The 23,859-nt window shown below is 37.7% G+C and overlaps 1 protein-coding gene across 4 annotated transcripts in view; it reads right to left on the minus strand.

Moving 5' to 3' along the window:
- Positions 1 to 1,128: 1,128 nt before the first annotated feature.
- Positions 1,129 to 23,859, minus strand: part of TBC1D12 (TBC1 domain family member 12) — a 66,673-nt gene continuing 43,942 nt past the window's right edge. Inside the window, exons 4-13 of one of the 4 annotated variants that reach the window (XM_040992431.1) lie at positions 20,351 to 20,433; positions 16,579 to 16,696; positions 14,658 to 14,764; positions 11,449 to 11,529; positions 10,100 to 10,188; positions 9,093 to 9,164; positions 4,806 to 4,934; positions 4,435 to 4,544; positions 2,263 to 2,521; positions 1,129 to 1,485 (exon numbers count right to left, since the gene is read on the minus strand). In XM_040992431.1, coding sequence (XP_040848365.1) covers positions 1,417 to 1,485; positions 2,263 to 2,521; positions 4,435 to 4,544; positions 4,806 to 4,934; positions 9,093 to 9,164; positions 10,100 to 10,188; positions 11,449 to 11,529; positions 14,658 to 14,764; positions 16,579 to 16,696; positions 20,351 to 20,433 — 1,117 coding nt within the window. In that variant the 3' untranslated portion in view covers positions 1,129 to 1,416. The remainder of the gene's footprint in view (positions 1,486 to 2,262; positions 2,522 to 4,434; positions 4,545 to 4,805; positions 4,935 to 9,092; positions 9,165 to 10,099; positions 10,189 to 11,448; positions 11,530 to 14,657; positions 14,765 to 16,578; positions 16,697 to 20,350; positions 20,434 to 23,859) is intronic. The other 3 variants (XM_040992434.1, XM_040992432.1, XM_040992433.1) reach the window with 3 other exon arrangements.

Below are 23,859 nucleotides of genomic sequence, written 5' to 3' on the forward strand. Positions count from 1 at the left end.
CTCTATAAAAGGAGCTGACTTCCAGGGGTTCAATAGTAGTCCCTGGGCTAGAATGAGCGATGGTGTAAAAATGCACAGGCACCTTCTGGTCCCATCCTTTCTGAAAGGCAGTCATCACACTAACAAGGCTCTTAAGCCTGTTCGTTTGAAGACCGTTAATACACCACCAACAGAGGTAGTGTGCTTATGTGTTGTTTCAAACAAAATTGCAACATAAAAAACACACCATAAATTAATTAACCAAATAGCATGTTTAATGTCTAGCACTCCTAACACTCAATGACTTAGTTTAAATTGAAAAAAAATTAAGCATAATAAGTTTAATCCCAATTTACCAAAGATCAATAATTCTTTATCTACTATGCCATCCAAATAGGACTCAAAACAGTTCATTCTACCTTTTCTTTTACTCTTGTTTTCATTGATTAGAAAAAAAATATAATGTTTTATAAGTCATAGACTTGGTTACATATTAAGATTTCAAATTTCAATTGGAATAACCAATTTTTGTTTCTATACATACCAGGGGAATTTTTTAAAATATAAAGCCTTGTCAAGTAGTGTGTTACTTAAGAACTCTTGCAATTCATTATTTTTTCATCTTATCACTGAAATACCTTATTTGTATTTTTGGACTTACTCCCAAAATCTATTCTTGAATCCACTAAAGTGCAAAGAACTTTACTTCTATCCCTTACTCAATTTTCTCAATGTTAAAACACTAGATGAACAACTTGTTAAACTAGAAAAAAAAAAGAGGGGGACAAAATTCCTTGAGTAATAGGAATTCCTTAAGAAGGAAAGAATTTACTTTCAAAACCAGACAGGTTATTGTGGGGAAAATGTCTAAACAAATAATTAATCTCCCATCAATATTCCTTAGTTCCCACATAACGCAAATTTGCCCCAGTCTGTGAAGGAAGGTAAGTGACAACTTCCGTGACTTACTTTACAACCAGAGTTACATATTCCTTGTCTATAATATCTTCAAGGGACTAGAGCTGACGATAATATCTGTACTATCATATTTCCGTAAGTTAAAGTAGTATTTAACTGTCCTACTCTGACCTACAAGTGCCACTGTGGTAACTGTTAAGAAAGGAAATGTAAAAATCTGAATCATTCCTGAAGCTATTTTAAAAAGTTATTGCATTAAACTATTCACTCCAAATTTTGGAGTATAAAGTAGCCACTTAAATTTTTTTCACTGAAAAATGGTTTTCCCTACAAAATACTTTTTCATTAATACTGTCAATAAATTACTTATTTAATTTAAGTCATGGAATTTAAAGTCAGCAGTTTTCCACATCCTGATTATTTTCAATTTCTCTCAACATTTTCTTCCATGCTTCCAACCTAGGAAACAAAATTTATCCAAAAGAATCTCATGCTCAGTTAGCCTGTTACTTCTGAAGATTAGCTTTTCAGAGCAGGACTACTGTTCTTGTCTCCTTCTTTAATATCCTTCATTACAGACGCGAAGACCTAGGAATTATACAGAATAAAAATTAATCCTCAAAATAAATCACCCACATTAAGTAAATTTAAGTAATCGTAACTTAGAAACACGAGCAAGCTCTAATATACTTAAATCTGTCCCCTAAAACATTGCCATTCTCAAATCTCCTTGTTTTCTTACACTGAGTTTGACTGAATGCAATCAGAGTCCAGTGTTTACTAACGGCCAGATATTCCAAAACTACTACTGAGAAACAGAACATTTTCTGGATTAATATTTAGTCCATTTTCATAAGAAATAAAACTGAACTTCCAGCAGCACTGTCAGTATCATTCACAAATCATGTTATGATGCTTCTGGCAGACCACTTAGTATTGCCAGTGTATTTGCTGTATTTGCTTCTCTAAGAAGAGAAAGCCTTTAAAAGGCTAAGATCTTACATCATCTTCTTTCCATGCAAACTCTTAGTATGTGGCAATTGTTTAATAAACATTTTCTCTATTTCAAATGCTAAAAAAAATTAGATAAGCACTCTGGCAAATAAAAGATTTTCATAGGTGGTACTTCTATAATTCCCAAAACATTCCTGGACCTACATAACAATAAATCATAATCCTGGTTAAGTGAAAGAGAGACAAACTAATTTAAACTCTTGCTTCTTCAAGTCTTTAAAAGTCTTTTTACATATTTAAAAGTTGTATTTTTTAAATATAGGCACTAACATTTGAGAAAGGAATAACTCTTACAAAAAGTCAACTGATTGCTTCACCACAGTTTTAATAGGCAGGAAAATGTCACTCTACCTGAGCCCATTTTTTGGTGCTATTCTGCATCTGAATGGCTGCAATACAGCTGAACAGTTTATCTGATGTGATATCTTCTGGCAATTTTGTTAGAAACTGTGCTATATGAATAAAGTCCATCTGTAGAAGAATATCTTCATATAATCGAAGGATTCCTAAACCAGTCCTAAATAAAAACTCCTCCCCGTCTCTGCAAAATACATCCCACACTCGGCAGGCCAGATCAAGTGGTAAGGATTTGCTGTACAGCGTAAAAATCCTAAAACAAGCAGAAAAGTCATCACTGAGATTTTTCATTCATCGACTCAATCATTCCTTAAGCATCTCTTTGGAAAAAGAACAATGCTTAATTAGGGTAAAAAGGCAAATACATATGGCTTCTTCACATCTGAACGGTACAAAATTAGTGTATCATAAACTTATGTGAATTTGTAAATTTAAAAATTAATGCTTAAAACAAACAAGAATGATAAAACCATTTAATCTGTATGGGCTCCTAAATCAGAGTATCTGTATTTATATGTTGAAAGTGTCACTTTTTACTTGAATTAATTAAGCATAATATTTGTTTTCACTTTGTGCCATTTTCCTCATTAATAGACTAAAGATAATAGTAACTTCCTCTTAGTATTATCTTCAAAACAAACATTTTATTAATATAGTATTTTTTAAAAAAGATTTATTTATTTTTATCACAAAATCAGACATAAAGACAGGAGGAAGACAGAGAGGAAGATCTTCCGTTCAATGATTCACTCCCCAAGTGACCACAATGGCCATGGCTGCACCAATCTGAAGCCAGGAGCCCAGAGCCTCTTCCAGGTCTCCCATGTGGGTGCAGGATCCCAAGGCTTTGGGCCATCATTGACTAGCTTTCCTAGGCTACAAGCAGGGAGCCAGATAGGAAGCCGGGCTGTTGGGATTAGAATCGGTGCCCATATGGAATCCTGGCGCATTCAAGGTGAGGACGTTAGCCACTAAACCAACACGCTGGGATCTTAATATATATTTTTATAAAAATATAAAACAGGGGCCAGTACACAGTCAAATCATCCACCTGCTGCGCCAGTATCTCATATGGTCTCTGAGTCCCTCCCAGCTGCTCCACTTCCAATCTAGCTCCCTGCCTGTGTCCTGGGAGGGCCACAGAGGATGGCTCAAGTCCTTGGGCCTCTGGCCTTACATGAGAAACCTGGAGAAAGCTCCTGGCTCCTGGCTCCTGGCTTCAGATCAGCTCATCTCAGGCCACTCTGGTCTTTTGGGGAGTAAGCTAGCAGATGGAAGATCTCTCTGTCTCTCTTCTCAGTAAATCTGCCTTTCAAATCAAAACAAAATAAAGGGCCCAGCACAATGAAAAATAAAATAGGGCCCGGCACGGTGGCGCAGTGGTTAAGGTCCTCGCCTTGCACGCCCGGGATCCCATATGGGCGCCAGTTCTAATCCCGACAGCCCCACTTCCCTTCCAGCTCCCTGCCTGTGGCCCGGGAAAGTAGTCAAGGACGGCCCAAAGCTTTGGGACCCTGCACCCAGAAGAGGCTCCTGGCTTCAGATCGGCATAGCATTGGCCGTTGCGGTCACCTGGGAAGTGAACCATCAGATGGAAGATCTTCCTCTCTGTTTTTCCTCTTTGTATATCCGCCTTTCCAATAAAAATAAAATAAATCTTTTAAAAAAAAAAAAGAAAAGAAAAATAAAATAAATATGGACGCGGTGTAGTGTCCTAGTGGCTAAAGTCCTCTCTTTGTACGCGGTGGGATCCTATATGGGTGCTGGTTCCAATCCCAGCAGCCCTGCTTCCCATCCAGCTCCCTGCTTGTGGCCTGGGAAAACAGTCAAGGACAGCCCAAAGCTTTGGGTTCCTGCACCCCCATGGGAGACCTGGAGGAAGTTCCTGGCTCCTGACTTTGGATCGGCACAGGCCCAGCTGTTGCAGTCACCTGGGGAGTGAATCATCAGATGAAAGATCTTCTTCTCTGTCTCCCCTCCTCTCTGTATATCTGACTTTCCAATAAAAATAAATATCCAAATAAATTTAATCAATCAATTAGTTAAATCTTTTACAAAAGGGAAGGTTCACACAATGCTTGATACTATGCATAAGGTGTATTTTAGCCATGTAAAGTCAAACTCTGTTTCCTTTTTATTATTTACACTATGTATGTCATGACTTACCAGTCTATCAAGTATATATCTGGTGTAAGACTGTAAGACTTAAAATGAAGAAATAGTTTGGAGAGATTTTCTTCAAAGAATACTTCAAATGTTGCAAAATATTTCAACATCTGCATATGGAAAAAATCAATATCAACAGGCAGATTCTAAAAATAGAGAAATTAAATTCTTAAACATTAACAGAAAAACCCTACTTATTAGTATCTCATTCTGAATATACTCATCAAACAATTATAAAACTACGATGCAAAATAAAGTTTATATTAGATGATATTGTCTTGGGTTTCAATGATTACTTTTTCATTTTAAGAGGAGACAGAGACTAAACCAACATACAAAAGAAAACCCAACCCATTTCCAAATGTTCCTACCATGCTATGATCCACACGGAAAAAAGCCAACTGGCACGGCTTATTCAGCAGATTTGCAAATGCAATGAAGGCATCTGCTTCTTCCAAATTGAGAATGAGAACTGCTGCGATGAAGGACATTCCCTGGACCTTCAAAAGGAAATCAATCAAAATTACAATTATCATTCTACACAGCTAATTTAATTATACTCCTACAAAGTGACATTGCAAAATACAATGAACCAAAATAAAGATGTCTTTGAGATGTAATATTGAAATTCCAAGAAGGAAAAGTGTTGTGGCAATAGAGAAAGCAAGCCTGGATTCTTAGGAATGCAGGAGAAAGAAATAGAGGGAAAGAAATGAAGCATTCTGAGATGGAAAAGTATGCGTAAAGATAAAACAGAACCTGCCCAGCTGAAGTAAAAAATTCATAATGGGAATATTATGTATTTGGAAGGAGGATACATTTACATTATGCACAAGCTTCAGGAAAAGACTAAACCATGTGATGCCCATCAGTTCTCAGTAGTTACTATACATTTGTTTAATTAAAAGGAATCCAGCACTCATTTCTAGCAGCCATTTGTAACAACAGACTTCTGGGAATAATTACAATGATACCTTCATCGCTTCTTCCTAATCCTTTGGAAGAGAGGTTCACAATCACTACCTATCAGCTCCCTAATTACCTTAAATGCATGTCAATGTGGACCCCATTTCATCACTAGAGCACTACAGTGCAAACATGATCAATGACACATACTATAAAGTCATGCAGCTAATCTCCTATCCTTGTAGCAGCACGCCTTTCACTTCTGTGGTTCAATGTGTCTTTGTTATCCTTCTCTAGCTTCTTCTGAGTTCTCTGCAGACTGAGGACAGGGGCCATGAAGACAGAATAACTGCCCTCAGATGAAGCTCATGCCCTATTCCCCACAATCTGTGAAAATGTTACAGCACAGGGAAAGAGACTTCAAGCTAAGATCAAATAAGGATCTAACGATAGGAAGATAATCCTAGAAAATCAAAGTAGGTCCAAAATAATCATCATGGTGACCCTTAGAAGTGAAAGAGGAAGACAGGAGAGTCAGAAAAATTGCTAAATGGCTGGCTTTGAAGACAGTGGTAGTGGGCCATGAAGACAGGCAATGTCTAGACAGGAAAGGAACACTTCCCTGGAACTGCCAGAGGGACCACAGTCCTGACAACACCTTGACTTGAACCCAGTGATACCTGTTTCAGACTTCTGACTTTCAGAACTATTAGGTAATAGACTTGTATTGTGCTGGGTTGTTTAAAGTCTCTAAGTTAGGGCCAGGACTGTGGCACTGTGAGTTAAACTGCCTCCTGCAATGCCAGCATTCCATAGATCACTGCTCTAAGTCCCAACTGCTCCACTTCCAGTCCAGCTCCTTGGAAGGCAGCGAAGACAGCCCAAGGACTTGGGCTTCTGTCACCTACATGTGAGATCAGGATGAAGCACAGGTTTCTGGCTTTGACCTGACCCAACCCCAACCACAGTGGCCATTTGGGGAGTAATCAGTAGAGGGAAGACTATTGCTCTGTCCATCCCTCTGCCTCTCAAATAAGCAAAAACATATCTTAAAATAAATGTCTAACATCACTAAATTTGCAGTGATCTGTTACTCTTAGTACTCTCCGCTCTTGGTATCACAACATGTGCTGAATGGATGAAAAGGGCATTAGGCTAATCATCTGTAAAGTAATGGTAGCAAAGTAAACAAAAGGGATTGAAACTGTCTAATTGAATGTAATGAACCATTTATTAGAAGTAATATGTACCACTTAAAATGCTGCCAAAGACAGTGCTGTAATCACTTAGAATTTTTATTTACCAAATTTCTCTAACATATTCATGTTTTGTCATCTATATTCGAGTAATTGTAATAAAACAAATCAGTTGGGCCCGATGCAATTGCTCAATCAGATAATCCTCCCCTTGCAAGCACCTGAATCCCATATGGGTGTCAGTTCAAGTCCCAGCTGCTCCACTTCCAAACCAGCTCCCTGCTTATGGCCTGGGAAAGCAGTCGAGGATGGTCCAGTGTCTGACCCTGTACTCACATGGGAGACCTGGAAGAAACTCCTGGCTCCTGGCTTTGGATCAGCTCAGGAACAGCCACTGCAGCCATTTCAGGAGTGAACCAGCAAATGGAAGATCTTTCTTTTGATCTTAATAAATAATAAAATTCAAAAATCAGAAAAAATGTCATTATTTAAAGCTTATGTGCCTCAGAAAAAATATTGCATCTATTTCATTAATTCACTGAAATACAATTAGGTGCTTATAAAAGACTTAAGTAAAAAATTATATATATTACATACAAATAAAATAAAATTACATATACTACATACAAATAAAATTAACTGGCAGAAATAAAACAGATGCAAGTTTTTAAAAATTTAAACATTTTAATCCTTTTTTTAAAAAAAATATTTATTTTTTTATTGGAAAGTCAGATTTACAGAGAGGAGGAGAGACAGAGAGAAAGATCTTCCATCTGCTGATTCACTCCTCAAATAACCACAATGGCCAGAGCTGAGCTGATCCAAAGCCAGGATCCCGGAGCCTCCTCTGGGTCTCCCACACCAGTGCAGGGTCCCAAGGCTTTGGGCCATCCTCAATTGCTTTTCCAGGAAACAAGCAGGGACCTGAATGGGAAGCAGGGCTCCCAGGATTAGACCCGGTGCCCATATGGGATTCCAGCACATGCAAAACAAAGACTTTAGCCGCCAGGCCCAAAAATGTTAAATACTACAAGATGTTAATACATTTTCCTTTAAATGAATGATGATATACAATGAAATATATGTATCATCATATACGAATGACATTTGATACATAAAATCATTATAGTACTTAATTACCTAATTTTATTTTTTTAAAAAAAAAGGCAAAATTAACTAGTGTTAAAGCTAACTCCTTCATAATTTAACTGATGGTCAAACATTTAAATGCCAACTAAACACATCCAAGCCAAATATAATGTTTTACATTTCTTTTACAGACCATAGAAGCAAGAGAATTGAATAAGTCTTGGTTCAAATTTCACTTTCTACATTAGAATTATCTTTTTTTTTTTTTCAAGATTTGTTTATTTATCTGAAAGAGTTTCACAGAAGAAGAGAGAGAGAGATTTTTACTAGCTGCCTCCCCAGACAGCTGCAAAAGCTAGGGCTGAGCGAGGCAAAATCCAGGAGCCAGGAGCTTCAACCAAGTTTTCTCACATTGGTGGCAAGAGTTCAAATACCTGAGTCCCCGTCTTCCATTGGTTTTCCCAGGCCATTATCAGGAAACTGAATAGAATTCAGAGCAAATGGGACATTAACCAGTACCTTTATAGACACCAGTGACACAGGAAGTGGCTTTATTCACTAGGCCACAGCACAGGCCCCGCAAATACCTTTTTTAATACTACAACATATCCGACCCCAAACCTGGCAATTCTCCCTTTTGTCAATGCCACAATTCCTACAGTACTTATCATCTTTTAGTATGACATGATTTGTTTATTTGTTTATTGTTTTCTCTTCCTAAACTTTAAGCATTAAAACATACGAATGAAGAGAATAAAGTGGCCACATTACAGCAAGATCTCTAATGTTCTTTTTTTTAACAGATGAAAGGTTTTATGACTTTCAGCTAAACACAGCAATTGAATACTCATTTCTTTGTTACCTCCAAAAATCCAAATGAAATGACAAGAAAGAAAAAATAAGTATTAAGTGGACAGAGAGAATAGAAAAGGATATGAGCAGTCATTAAAAGATGTAAACAGCATTTTAGAAATTAGAAGTCAAATAATTAGAGAACATTAAATATCTTAAGAGGAGAAAGACAATAACCAAGAAGACAATTCAGCAAAAAACAATGTAACGCTCAAGAATTTAATATACCAGGTACCTATGAAATTCAGGAATAAGGCTAAAAATAGATTCAGGGGCTGCGAATGAAGCACCTCTTCCCTACCCCCTATAGATAGGTGCCTGTTCTTTCATTAGCTGCAGGAAGTAAGTTTATTCTCCAGAGTTAAAATCAGGGAAAAGATGAGGGAACAGGACCAAGGTCTTCTACTGACAGGTGCAGAATTAAAGTTCACAAACTGAATGGTCAAATCCCACAGCACTTCCAGGAAGCTTGTGGAGGGTTATATAAAAAATTCCTCTCTGGGTAAACTGGTAAGCCCAAGGAAAACATAAAGACATATGAATTCTAATGCAATATGTTTTGATAAGAATTTAGATAAAATGTACTTTAAATAACAAATTTAAACAAATACTTACATAACCAACATCAGGTCTGTAACATGTGTATGCCCCTAAGATACTATGTAAAACATCATGATATGGACCACCCTTAGGAAAGAAAATTGAAAATATACAAATAATTGTCTCACGGTTAATTGACATTACATGTCACTCAAGTGTAACATTTCCCAAATGACTAGTTTTAGCGTACTGAACAGTTGCCAGAAATACTCTAAGTTCACTGCCAAGATATTTTTAACTTGTTAATTAAAATAATCCTCTAAAAAATCATCACTTGATAGATACAAAGTATATATTTTGCAAACAATATTTCAAATAATTCATATTTGGTACCATATTAGTTTGATGACTACACATGATTTCATTTTATCTAATTCAGCAACAACCTACAAAGCTACACTGTCACATTAAAATTTTAATCTCAACATTTAAAAGTTCTATCTCTTTTTAAACAATCTAAAGTTAGAGGAATCTGAGGTGTATAAAAACCTTCAGTCTAATGCAAAGTTTATATAAAATGTAGTCATTTTGCATCTCATAAAAAGCAAGCAACTTCCTAACAAGCTTTACACAAAAAAAGTAAACTATTCCTGAATGGTAAAACTGAAAATATTAATCGATGGGACAAAGGTCTTTATGTTTCACCAATACACCAAATAAAAATATTAAGAATTCAAGTACTTTATAGAATAAAAAGTAAAACAGAGAAATTTATTGAAGTAAAAATATATCAAATACATACCACGCTTGATCTTAGCCAAAAGGCCAAGAAGCGATATACCAAGTACCTACCCACTACACACAAAGTATAATGCCGTACCAACTCTAAGATATTTCAGTCATTGGGATAAAATAACAGATGCCTTTAAATTTCTTACTTTAAATTTTTCATATTTTTTACGTAACGGCTCAAAGTCTTATAGTTTTCCTTCAAAAAAAAACCCTACATATTTAGAGAAATCGTAATATTGATATGGAAGGTAAAAAAAAAAAGTAGTTATAAGCTAATTAGAAAACTTCACCTTCTGAAAGATGTAGAGAGATGGAAATGTACGGGATATATCCAACTTAATTAATTCCAGACTGGCCTCTCGATCAGCAATAGACACACCTGCATTTGCCAAGTACATAAAATGTAAATAATCTCAATTGACAGTAACAACTTCTATTGTGTAAGCATAGAATAATCACAACAGTATATGCGTTAATTTAGGCAAGTTACAAAATGAATGATGAAGTTTCAAGAATTGTCACCAGGCTTTTGCTACAATTTAGTTTCACAGAAAAAAATCTATATAGATACTTGTTAGAAAGTTACTTAAAGATTTCTGATTCTAGCTTTTACAGAAGATAAACACTGTCATTACCACACTAGTAATGAGGACAAATAATCACAAATAATAACATGTTAAAAATTATCAGAAAGCTGTAGATATGAGAGGTCTGAAATATTTAAATTGCAGAAGGGAGGGATTTTCCTAGAAAAATGGCTCTTAACACTTCTTCCTGAGGGCATCAGCCGAGACTGAGAATCAGCTTAGGACTGAATTTGCCATGGGCAAATTGGCACTTGGCTTAGTAAGATATAAACCAGAAAAGCTTTTCATGACCAAATAAGACTATTATGATAGCTAGGAATGTGAAAGAGCCAGAATGTATATTTGGTTTTTTCCCTATGGGCTTTTTGCTGAGTACAAGAAGGTGGGCATTCTAAGACACATGGTATTTAGAAGAGCACCTCATTTGAGGGGAACCTATAATCAAAAAAGAGGACAATTTTGGAGTGGGCCAGTGCCCTAGCAGTCATAGAAGAAAATGTGGAAACAATGGTCTTACCAACTTTCCTGTAGCCCTGGATCCTTTGAGCCCTAATCAACTATATAAAGATCAGTAAAATAAAAAATATATGTAAGTAAAGAAATAAGTAAGGGCTGTTTTCTCCCAAATTACTTGGGAAAAAAACATGATGAGGGTAGAGGAAAAGTAAAAAAAGAAAAATTAAGATGATATGATAAGAATTATGAATAATACACTAAGGAATGAATAAATGTCAGTAGATGGGGAGAGACAAAAAGTCACAAGCAAGGTGTGTAAAATCCTTAAAAATGTGACCTAAAACTCCTTGGTCCCGTTAGCCGTACTGCTGTGCTGTAAGTCGTGGGCCCTGGAGTCTAAGAAACTTGCACCCGACCCCCAGCTTCCCGGCTTCCTAGGTAACTAAGCCTCAGTTTCCTCTTATTTTATTCACCTACTATAAAGTCAGAGCGTTGATATAAGGCAATCAGCACAGTTCCTGACACACAGCACACATTTCTTTTTTCTGTGGCTGGATTCTCATTCTAAAATTGCTCTTTAAAAACAGACATCGCACCTTCTGTATCACTCTCTGAACTTGTCTCACTGAAGCTTTTCCACCGTGCTCTTGCTCTTGAGAGGAAGATTTCATAAAGTTCTAGGACAAGAGACAAAAAAAATTAACAACAAGAAACAAATGTATTCACATTTTACTTTTCCCTGATGTGGCAGATATCAAAAGTGGCACACTAAAATACCTCACTACCAGAAGCATTCATGACAGAATAAGAGAACAGAAACACTGCTGAGTGCTCCTGTGAAAGAATCTAGGGGCAGGGAGAGGTGTTTGTGCTGAGAGTCAGCGGACAGCACTCCTGTGTTCACATTCCCGCTCCATCACTGGCTGTGGCACGGCAACAAACTCAGCTAACCACTCCCACGTGCCTTTCTTCATCTGTAAACTGGAGAAAAATAACATCTACTTACAGGGTTACTGATGACTAAAGAACTTGATTTAAGTAAAGTTCCTAGCACCTTCTAGATCTCTCAATAAATGCCCCTTCTCCTTATTGCCTAAAGTTGGTTTCTTCATTTTGATATTGCTATCTAAAGCTGCTTACCCTTCTCATAGCTTTGGTCTAAGGGCCTAAGGACCTTCAGAAAAAATTGAAAATTTTCCCCAAATTCTCATATTTTAATTGTCTTTAATTTCTAACACAGTGACAGAACACCAAAAAAAATAAAAAACCTCTATTACTCAAACAACAATGTTGACATACTACTATCCAGAACCCGTCTATAACACCAGGACACTCACTTCTTAAAGATTTATTTTATTTTTACTGGAAAGGCAAATGTACAGAATGGAGAGATAGATCTTATATCTGTTGCTTCACTCCCCAAGTAGCCATAATAGCCAGAGCTGAGCCAACCCAAAGCCAGGAGCTTTTCTCATGTGTGTGCAGGGTCCCAATGCTTTGGGCCGTCCTCACCTGCTTTCCCAGGCCATAAGCAGGGAGCTGGATCAGAAGTGGAGCAGCCGGAAGACAAACCAGTGCCCAGATGGGATACTAGCATGTGTAAGGTGAGGATTTAGCCACCAGGCTATCGCACCAGACTCAAGCTAAATTCCTTATATGAGAGGTTTTCCTTATTTGTAGATACACATGTGCTTTCAGGTATTTATTTTTAAGCAGATTTATGTGGAAGGAGGGATTACAGAAAAAGAGCCCGGCGGCGTGGCCTAGCAGCTAAAGTCCTCACCTTGCACGCCTGGAATCCCATATGGGCGCCGGTTCTAATCCTGACAGCCCCACTTCCCATCCAGCTCCCTGCTTGTGGCCTGGGAAAGCAGTCGAGGAAGGCCCAAAGCTTTGGGACCCTGTACCCATGTGGGATACCCGGAAGTAGCTCCTGGCTCCTGGCTTCGGATCGGCATAGCATCGGCCGTTGCAGCTCACTTGGGGAGTAAATCATCGGACGGAAGATCTTCCTCTCTGTCTCTCCTCCTCTCTGTATATCTGACTTTCCAATAAATAAATAAATCTTTAAAAAAATAAATAAATAAATAACGTGCTCATTCATCATGCGATACCAATAAAAATTTAAATTATTTATTATGATCTCTAAAGTTATCATTTTTAAGATTACAAATATCCAGATTTTTGCTCTAATACTGTCTAGTTATACATAGTGCTGACTGCTGCAATGAAGGCTCTTGCAAAGCAGTTTTTGCAGTCAATTCTTGCTACTACTCTAAGCTGGAATAAAGACACAAAAATTTATTTTTTTAGACTTTTAAAAAATAGATTTATTTATTATTTTTATTGGAAAATCGGATTTACTGAGAGAAAGAGTGGAGGATCGTCCGTCCAATGATTCACTCCCTAAGCAGCTGTAATGGCCAGAGCTGAGCCGATCCAAAGCCAGGAGCCCAGAACCTCTTCTGGGTCTCCCACGCAGGTGCAGGGTCCCAAGGCTTTGGGCCGTCCTCAACTGCTTTCCCAGGCCACAAGCAGGGAGCTGGATGGGAAACAGGGCCGCAGGGATACAAAATGACACCCATATGGGATCCCAGCACATTCAAGGCAAGGTCTTTAGCTGTCAGGCTATTGCACTGGGCTCTTTTTAAGACTTTTGATAATAATATTTTTAAATTAGTTTAAATCACAACCCCATTTCGGTAGTTCTCGTTCATTTGATTTCTTCCAATTTGAGAGAGTCAAAAAACAATATATTTTGATGCTGGTTTTGTATGCATCATTAATGTGCCTATCATAAAGAAAATGATCAAATAATTGATAATTAAATGGTAGAATAAAAAGTAGCTTTAGTGTCAATAAGACACATATGTACTGAGATGGTAGGATGTTTGAGATAGATTACAGTGTGAAAAAGCCACAGAATAAGGCATCAAACACTGTGGAAAAATGAAGAAAATACAGCATACTTTAAAATCATAACATAAACATAGAAATTTGTATGCACTTCGAAAAAAAGACCAAATAGGTAACAGTGCTTAGTAGTAACAAGAACAGCAATTTGTACAGAAGAGGCTTAACATTTGTATGCTATTACCAATTGGATATTTTTATAACTATGAAAGAAATTTAAGCAAAAACAACATAGATTACTTTAACTGTGATGCTGGAGATCCTATGCCTTTCTTTGGCAGCACTGCCCAACATTACTACGAAGATTTCGCATGTTAATCGTTTCATGTTTCTTCTGTCTTAGGTTATCCCAATTTTATAAAAACCTTATTTTTAGTTCTTCAAAACTACTTTATACTATACTTATATCTGTGAAAGTTTCAAGAAACAAGAAAATAAGACAACTTCTTGAGTATTCTAACTTATTTTTTTGTTTGTAAACATTAAAACAGAATTTCAAAATCAACAATCCTGGTTTGAAGAGAAATAAGAACCTTCTAGCCTGCCCCAATATTTATGTTTTCATGAGTAAAGAAGTTTTTTCTTAATTAATTTCTTTATCCTTCCATTTACTTGTTCATCCACTGTCACACAGAATCCAGAAGTTTCTGAAATAATGTTATATCTGAATGTCAAGAATTTTATTGATGGTTATAAACCAAAGAAAAAGACACAAATCTTATTTATATGACATAAAGTACAGTAACTTAATAATTCATATAAAATTGGTAGAGAGCATGCTCTTATAATGACATATATGGTAATGTGTATAATAGTGATTTTACTAATCTACCCCATAAATCCACAGATGAATCTTTGTAGGTGTGGGAATAACTGAACAGAGAATACAAACCAGGAGTGATATTTAGTTCATTTCCTACAGCTAGACTCCAAACTTTCCCACGAACACTAGGGGGCAACCCTTGCCACCACAATTCTCGAACTCTTCTTGTACTACGCCTAGAATTAAAGGAGAAAAAAGAAGAAAATTACTCTTTATACCAAAAATACTAGTTGCATTCTGGTTTACCTCATCTATGGCCAAATTATCAGATGATTTTTAACAATCTGGAGAGTTCAGTATGATTCTTTCCCTGAGTTCATTCTTGTATGCAACAAAAATGTACAAAATATATAGTGCTTCAAATACAGATAATAATCATCAAAAGGCAACTCTTTTTGAGACATGCCATTCATATCAAGAATACAATAAGTGAATCAGAAATACACAGAAAATCACACCCACATACACACACACACACACACACACACACATACAGAGAGAGAATAAAAGGGGTTAAAATGCTAACGTAGTACTAAAAAAATTAACCAAGAATTTAAAGAAAGATCTCATCTTTCTGGGAGAGTAGAAACCTGAAAGAATGCAGGTTTCAGAATCAGACAGATCCAAGTTCAAATTTAGCTTGAACATTCATTAATTGTATAACCTTGGGCAGATCGGGTAACCTCTCTGACTGCGAGCTAACCTTTAACATAAAGGTCACAAAAACACACACCTGGAAAACTTGTAAAAATCAAATGCAGTTACTCGTGCAAAGAATCTAATGTAAAACAGTAGTCTCTTCTTTTCTTTAGAGAATCTATTTCCAGATCCCAGAGGATGCCTGACGCTACACAGCACCAAACCCAATTTATGGTTTTTTCTTACATATACATTCCTACAGTAAAGTCTAATTTATAAATTAGGCACATTAACAGATCAATATTAGTAAGAAAATAGAATAATTACAACAATGTATTGTAATAAAAGTTAGGAATATGTGGTAACGTTTCAAATCATTCTGTACTTTCATCTCTGGCTTCTCTTGATCATATCTATATTAGCAGCCTCCTCTTATGGTTTGGGACTATCATTAAATTTGGTAACTGTTAATCTCATAAAAGACACAACTAATAAGTGACTAAACAGTAGATAGCATATTCATGGACACACTGCACAAAGGAATGATTTATGCCTGAGATAAAGCACAATGGCACAAGATTTTATCACACTTCTCAAGAAAGTGTACAACCTAAAACCATAAGACATTTTATAAAACTTTCTACTTGATATTTTCATCTCTGCAAAGACTATTGGTAGACAACTGAATCCTATGATTTTAAGGGGGAACTACAGTATCAGTCACACTGTATCAATATTGAACAAATTCTCAATGTACATCCCACACTAGGCATTCCAAGTGATATCTTGCACTCTCCAGTACAGAGAAAAAAAAAAACACATATAAAAATGTTATCCAAAAGTAGAAAAATAAAGCAAGAAATATATTAGCCTCAAAGTATGGTGATGGAGTATTTTTACATAAATACCACTAGTTCTTTGATTTTGAGAAAGGCATTTTTATTACTTTAATGGATAATATGTAATAAATGAACCTTACAAATTTACATTTTAATATATTCTTTCCCAAAACCTGCTATTTCATGAATACTGAATGTGATAATTAATGACAGCCTAAACTTAAGAAACTATGGTAAAGAAGAGACTAAATATTTCATGAATCAACAGACATTTCAGATAGAGCTAAGAACATAGGCAAGCTTTTCACAGACATAGAGGGTGGTAAGAGGAGAAGGTATTGGGGACTGGGTGAATCAGAAAAGTAAAGGCCTAAACATGGAGGTTTTCAGGTAGTGAGTAACAATACAACTTAGCCAAAGCATAAAATACAAGCTAGAAGCAACAGAAACATGAAACTGGAAAGGTGACATCTTTGGAGAGAAACTCCATGAGGAAGAGTCTGCTTACTTACATGACTTCCCAGTTGGGCAGGATCTCATTGATCCAAATCACCATTGCATTTGCGATATTTTCTTCCTGTTTAAATCGTTCCTTCATTATTCTTTTTCTTTTATATGCTTCTTTAATTTCTGTTTTAAATGAGAATTATTTCAATACAAATGAGCTAGATCAAATTTCCTTTCTACCTCCTAACTGTATAAAGAAAATTTCTCAAAAGAGGATCTTCAATGATAGAGTAAAAGGAAGGAAGAGCAGCAGGAAAACGAGAAAAAGAAAACCAACTTCATTTGTATAATTTAAAATAACACCTCCACTCCATAAGCATAAAAGGATTAACAAAGAGAAAAGGTCCAGAGTTGTGATACAGTAAGTTAAGCCGCATTTCTGATGCTGGCGTCCCATATCAGAGTGCAAATTCAAGCCTCTGCTGCTCAGCTTCTGATCTGGCTTCCTGCCAATGCTCCTGAGAAGGCAGACTAGACGCTAGACTCCTGCCACCCATGCGGGAGACCAGGCAGGACTACTGGCTCCTGGCTGCGGCCTGAACCAGACCTGGCTGTTGTGGACATCTGAGGATTCAAAGAGTACTTCAAAGATTGACCTCTCTTTCTTTCTCTCTCTCTCTCTCTGACTTCCTGTCATTGTTTCAAATAAATATTTTATTGAAAACAGAAAATTTCATATTATAAATTTCTATTTATACATACCTCATCTATGAAGTAAAAATTTTATGAATAAATTATGGAAAAGCAGGCAACTGCAATAATCTAATATCCATTTAAGAGATTTATGAATATGCTGACAAACTACACATCATTTTTTTAAAAGATTCATTTTTTTTTATTGGAAAGTCAGATACACAAAGAGGAGGAAAGACAGAGAGGAAGATATTCCATCCTACGATTCACTCCCCATGTGTCCACAATGGCTGGAGCTAGACTGATCCGAAGCCAGGAGCCAGGAGCCAGGAGCCAGGAGCCTCTTCTGGGTCTCCCACACAGGTGCAGGGTCCTGAGGCTTTGGGCTGTCCTCCACTGTTTCCCAGGCCACAAGCAGGGAGCTGGATGGGAAGTGGGACCACCAGTATTAGAACCGGTGCCCATATGGGATCCCAGCGCTTTCAAGGCAAGGACTCTAGCTGCTAAGTGACCATGCCAGGCCCACACATCATTTTTTAAAGCTGCTTTTCCAATGCCACTACTAACATATGAACACTTTTTAGTATGGTGTTTCACTTTACCAACTAGATTGAAATTTAAAAAAAAACACCCTCCCAAGAAACAAATGTACAAATACCACACCTCCTAAAATCAAAGATGACAATTTTGGAACAAGACATGCTTCAATATTGACAGAGTCAATTACAAATCAAAATTTACATGTGACTTTAGAATCACTGAGAACTTCAGAGATCAGCTAGACAAAATGTTTTCAAACTGTTTCCTATACATTCCACAACTTGTCCTGACACACAAGCAGGAGGCCAACTAAACCTCTCCATTTTGTTTTTATATGCGAATAAGTGTTTGTAAAGATTTTTATTTTTCACTTGAAGGACAGAGTAGTAGCAGGAGAGGCTGAGGGAGAGGAAGAGATGGAAATCTGCTGGCTCGCTCCCCAAATAGCCACAAAGGCCAGGGTGGGCCAGGGGAAAGGCAGGGGACTCAGCCTCCATCCGGGTTTCCCACATGTATGCAGGGGCCCCAGGACCTGAGCCATCTTCCTTGGCTTTCCCAGGCACATTAGCATGGACCTGGATCAGCAGCAAAGTATCCAGGACACAAGCCAGCTCTCGAATACAGAATGCAGCCCACTGTGCTGTTGACCGCTCAACTTTGTTTCATGTACCTAGACTCTGTGTGAGACAGACTGAGGAAGGTTTCACTGCATTAGAATAATAAAGTATTGAAGGAAAGGCCTGAAAGCCTTGAATCGAATAATTTGCTTCCCACACTTTACAGGCGAAGAAATTAAGCCTAGGCCAATCTAGAGTATCACAAACAGCATCAAACAGATTAAGGCTAAAGCCTTAAAAATTTCTAATTCAGTCTTAAATTGACCATATCACATTTTATGATCATCCACCTGACAATTATTTTAAACAACAGCCAAACAGTAAAGTCAATGCTTAAGATATTAATAAATTAATAAACATTAATAAAATTAATAAATATTGATTGCGTATGTCAGAAATACTTTAAGCTTTCCATAGTAAAATAACCTAACTAGTGCTTAAATATTTAGGCCTTTTAGAAAGATCCAAGTATAACAAGCCTTCTATTTCCTATGCTTACTCTAACACTCTGCTACCAAGGAGTCTCCAAAGTAGAAACATACAGTGGAACTAGTTGGTTGGGCATTTGGTACCACCATTAAGATACCACTTGGAAATATGTGGGTTCAAGTCCTGACTCCATTTCCTGTGAATGCGCACCCTGGTAGGTGTACCCTGGTTTAACCACTTGCTACCCTGACACCCTCACTGGAGACCCAGACTGAGTTACAGGTTCCTGGCTTTAGCACAGCCCAGACTAGGCTGCCAGGGGATCTCTGTCGGACTGTCTCTGGGTCAGCTGTTGTGGCACAGCCTATAACGCTGCTGTCGGGAATGATGACATCCCATATTAGAACGCTGTTCAGAATTCCAGTGGCATCGGCTGTTTCTCATTCAGTGCCGTGCTAACGCATCCTTAGAGATGGCAAGTCACAGCTCAATTGCTTGGGCTCCTGCCAACCACATGGGAGGCCCAGATCCAGTTCCAAGCCCCTGGCTTCAGCCTGGCACAGGGCCGATCTGAAGCCAGGATCCAGGAACTTCTTCCTGGTATCCCACACGGGTGCAGGGTCCCAAAACCTTGGGCCGTTCTCAACTGCTTTCCCAGGCCACAAGTAGGGAGCTGGATGGGAAGCGGAGCTGCCAGGATTAGAACTGGCACCCATATGGGATCCCAGTGTGTTCAAGGCAAGGACTTTAGCTGCTAGGCCATGCCGCCGGGCTATTCTGGGCACTTATGAAATAAACCAGTAGACAGAAGACCTCTTTCTGTCTCAGTTGCTCAACCTTTCAAACAGATGAAAATAAGTGGATATTTTTTAAAAATGAAATTCTGAATAAATGCATAATGAATACTATTATTATAACCAATCACTAAAATCAAAGGAAAAATATCAGCTGTTAACACATAGTTCTAAAAATGTGCACTAAAGTTACAGCTATGTTGTTTTTAACATATATTTATTCTGAATAACAATGGTCAGTAAACACATTAAATTATGCTTATATTACTGTTTTGTTAGAGAAGAGAATGAATGTAAATTTATACTCATGACAGTACACATTTTTGTGCCTAACCAAATAATACAACAGGACTATGGAGAGCCTGAATAAGTCATAAAGATTAGATTCAAAACATAGGAAGTTATGTTAAAGTGTTAAAAGTATTAAACTGTAAAATAATTAAAAATCTAGACATTATAAAAAATGAAATTCATAAAGTCATACTTTCATTTCTAAATCAAAATAGTAATCACCTTAAGTCATATAACTGAAATTTCAAGATTTGTCAATCTAACACCTTTCTTCTAAGAGTTAACAGGAAGCCTGTAATATTGGTATCACACTTTTTTCCCTAACAGTTAAAAAAAATCATGGAGAAAAGAAAGAATTCAGTAACATCTTGAAGACACTTGATCAATTTTACTATCCATCTTGTTGTTGAAACTAATAGGTTAATCTGTCAAAATCAAGAAATCAATGGTAATATTTGGAGTTAACTTTATACCTCGTTTTTTGGCCTCAGCCACCATCTCATCATATTCTTGTCGGTGACGTAAGGCTTCTTCCACAGATTTGGCAGGAAGATTTCTGGGAAAAAAACAATTACTTGAGCCAAATCAACTTTTAAAAAAGATTAACTTATTATTTTTATGGTCACATCTGAAAATTTCTAACATAACCTTCTACTGCAATGTGAAACTGATCTGGCTCCCCAACTCATAGAAATGGTTCATCTCCAAAGTCATGAACTGATGTTACCAGTAGAGTGGAGCCTTGATTCAATTATAGTTGCTACTAGACAGCCTACATTTTCTTGTTTAATGTGCAATTTAAATATAATAGAATGATGGAAGATTTGAAGGAGAGTTTGATCAGCTCTGACAAATGTATATATTTGTGCTACCAATATACCAAGCAATACTCAGAAAATTCCCATTATTCCATTAAATTGTCTTGTGACCCACAACTGTTTTAAGATTTATTTGTTTGTCTGACAGGCAGAGTTTCATAAAAGGAAACACACACACACACCCACCCACACACACACACACACACACAGAGCCTGGCCCTCCAGGAGTCAGGAGTTATATCCAGACTTCCACACGGAGGCAGCATCCCAAGTATGTGGGCCATCTTCCACTGTTTTCCCAGGCATACTAGTAGGAAGTTAGATCAGAAGTCAAACAACCAGGTCTCAAACTGGCACCCAGGCATCACAGACTGCAACTTAACCACTAAGACACAACAATGGCAGTATGATTCCTTCGCACTCAATATTTACCACCCAGCTATTACATTACAAAATCACTTCTCTGATTTCTATCACAATGGATTAATTTGTTGCCTTTAAAAGAATTCATCTAGCTTCTACTACAGCAGCCATTGACTCCATGCTGTCCCATTGTCAGGGCCCTCAACAAATGCCACAGGTAGGCAAACATGTGAGTAGGCAACACATAGCCACAGCCATGGGCCCAAGCACACCCAGTCTGTGGGGGACAACACCCAGAAAGTGTGTCGCTTTGCCCTTTATGAGCACCGAATCAAGAAGCTATTCAAGGTTTCCAAGGGCAAAGGCCCTCAGGTTGAAGAAAAGGATGGGGACACACACCCACCTCAAAAAGTGGGAGGAGCTGAAGAGCTTCTGGCAAGGAGGAAAGCCACTGTCAAGGAAGACAGACCCTCTCTCCCTTTGCATGATAAACTTTACCAGGTGAAGAAGATGATGGAGGAGAAAAAGAAAATGGTAAGTAAGATAAAGAAGATAAAGATGAAGAAGTTCATCTAGACCATGTCTAGCTTCTTTGGCGCAGCGAGTTTTGGAATGTATTAATGTGATAAGACACTGTTCTAACTAATAATTTGATAATCAACTAATCCTTGTACATACTATATTTTGGTTTATCAAATCAATGGTTTCAGATCATTAATTTACATATGTGAAAATGCAAAAAGAAATGTTTTTTATATAGATTATAGTAATAATTGGTTTGGGGCAGAACTGACCAGGGAGCTTGCATCCACTGGCATGTGAGTTAGCTGGTGCAGGTGACAAACTGCACTGGACCCTGAGCTGGCTGGTGTAAGTAGAAATCAGGTCTGAGGTGACTCCAGTTGAGGTTACTTGGGGAACTCTCCCAACTAGACTACTGGACGCAAATCCTGGCCAGAGCGGAAATCACAGGACGTGTCCACTCTCAGAGTGCAGGAATCAGGACTAGGCCTCCTCAGCTGCTGATGCGTGTGCAGTGGGACAGCATGTCCAGATGCACTCAGGGGTCCTGACAGCCAGCTCACCTAGGCCAGCAGGAAACGTCAACTGCCTTGTCAAAGGATGGAAAGCAGAACAGGTTGGACAATTCTGACCAAGCTTTCAACATGTTCCTGGGTCTGTGGATGCACTAAAGTGGACTCTGTGAAACAACTGCCTTGGAAAGAATTTATCAACCCTGAAACAATGAAACCAACAACATATCAAAACCACTAAAGTAACATCTTCAGAACACTCTTCCCTACATCAAAATCTCATCAAAAAATCTCATCAAAAGACTATCCCCCATCCCTGGGTGTGAGGAGCCACCCCTGCTGCCCACTCCCCAGAGAAAAAGGGGAAAAAATGAAACATCCCATCCACCTTCCTCCATACCTGAACCTAATCAGAGGCCCACAGGGGCATGCATCCCTCTAAAATATATAAACTATGTAAAACAAAAGTAAAAATTTTAAAAATTTAAAGCACAGCTATTTTCCCTAACAAACAAAACAAAGCAAAACAACACACACACACACAAACACACACAAAAATGACAGGCAATTTTGCACCTGCTTGAATCTATAAAATGATCTCTGTTCCGTCCATGTCCGTCTGTGGTCAAATGGATGGCACCTGCCCAGGCTGCCATAAGGGCGCTGTTGTACAAGGGAATTTCCAAGTGGCTTTTATACTCAATGAGACTTGAGCTTTCATTCTCTCTCTTCCCTATCAGAATTTCCACAGACTAAACCAGAAGGACATGTGATTAAGAAGTCCCATGGAAAGACTTGGTTAATGGAGGTTTCTCACTCTCCACATAATCTCCACCCAGTAAAGGCCCATTCAAATTTTAAAAAGCTGAAGAAAGAAATCTTTGAATTGGTCTGGTTTATTGTCTTCCCTGATGGGCAAATTTGAAATCAAACTTTGAATATTCTCATAAAGTTATAAAAATGTTGTTGAAGAATTGAAGAGGGAATATGAACATATACATCAAATCCTAAAAGAAGTATATCAGAATCACAGTTCTTATGCATAAAGGAATGTGAGTAGAATTTAAAAAAATTGTAGTTATATGCCCATTCTTTCTTCCCTTCCAATATCTAACATGTATTTTACCTCTGCCTGATCCTCTCCAGATGCCTTTTTCAAGCTCATCAGGGTAATAACTAGAAATGATGCAGAGCAGAAAAATTACAAAGGCAGGTAGAAATTTTTACAATGAAAGGAAAGAAAATTCTTGCAAAAGAAAAAGAACAGACTCAGGGATTGGCATTGTGGAATAATACGTTAAGCCTCTGCCACACTGGCATCCCATATGGGTACATATGAATGTATGAGACCTGGCCATCCCACACTGGAACCAGCTCCCTGCTAATGCATTGGCAAGGCAGCAGATTACTGATCGCATGTGATTCCTAAAGAAGCTCCAGGCTTCTGGCTTAGGCCTGGCCCAGCCAACTGTGGAACAATCCAGCAGATGAAAGACTAATTCTCTCTCCTCACTCTACCTCTGTGTGTGTGTGTGTGTGTGTGTGTGTGTGTGTGTTTGTGTGTGTGTGTGTGTGTTTGTGTGTGTGTAATCCTGCCTTTCAAAAAAAAAAAAATACATTCAGAGAGACCAAGAAGAAAAGCTTCTAAAAATCAAGTGTTTTATAGAATCAAGCGCTGTATGGAAGATGTATTTTGTTTGATAATATATGAGAGAATATCTTAAAGAACTGTAGCAATAAAGAGAATATTAACATGGGCAGCAATGG

The sequence above is a fragment of the Ochotona curzoniae genome, unplaced genomic scaffold, assembly GCF_017591425.1.
Source record: "Ochotona curzoniae isolate NIBS_2020 unplaced genomic scaffold, NIBS_Ocur_1.0 contig_66, whole genome shotgun sequence".
Classification (NCBI taxonomy): domain Eukaryota; kingdom Metazoa; phylum Chordata; class Mammalia; order Lagomorpha; family Ochotonidae; genus Ochotona; species Ochotona curzoniae.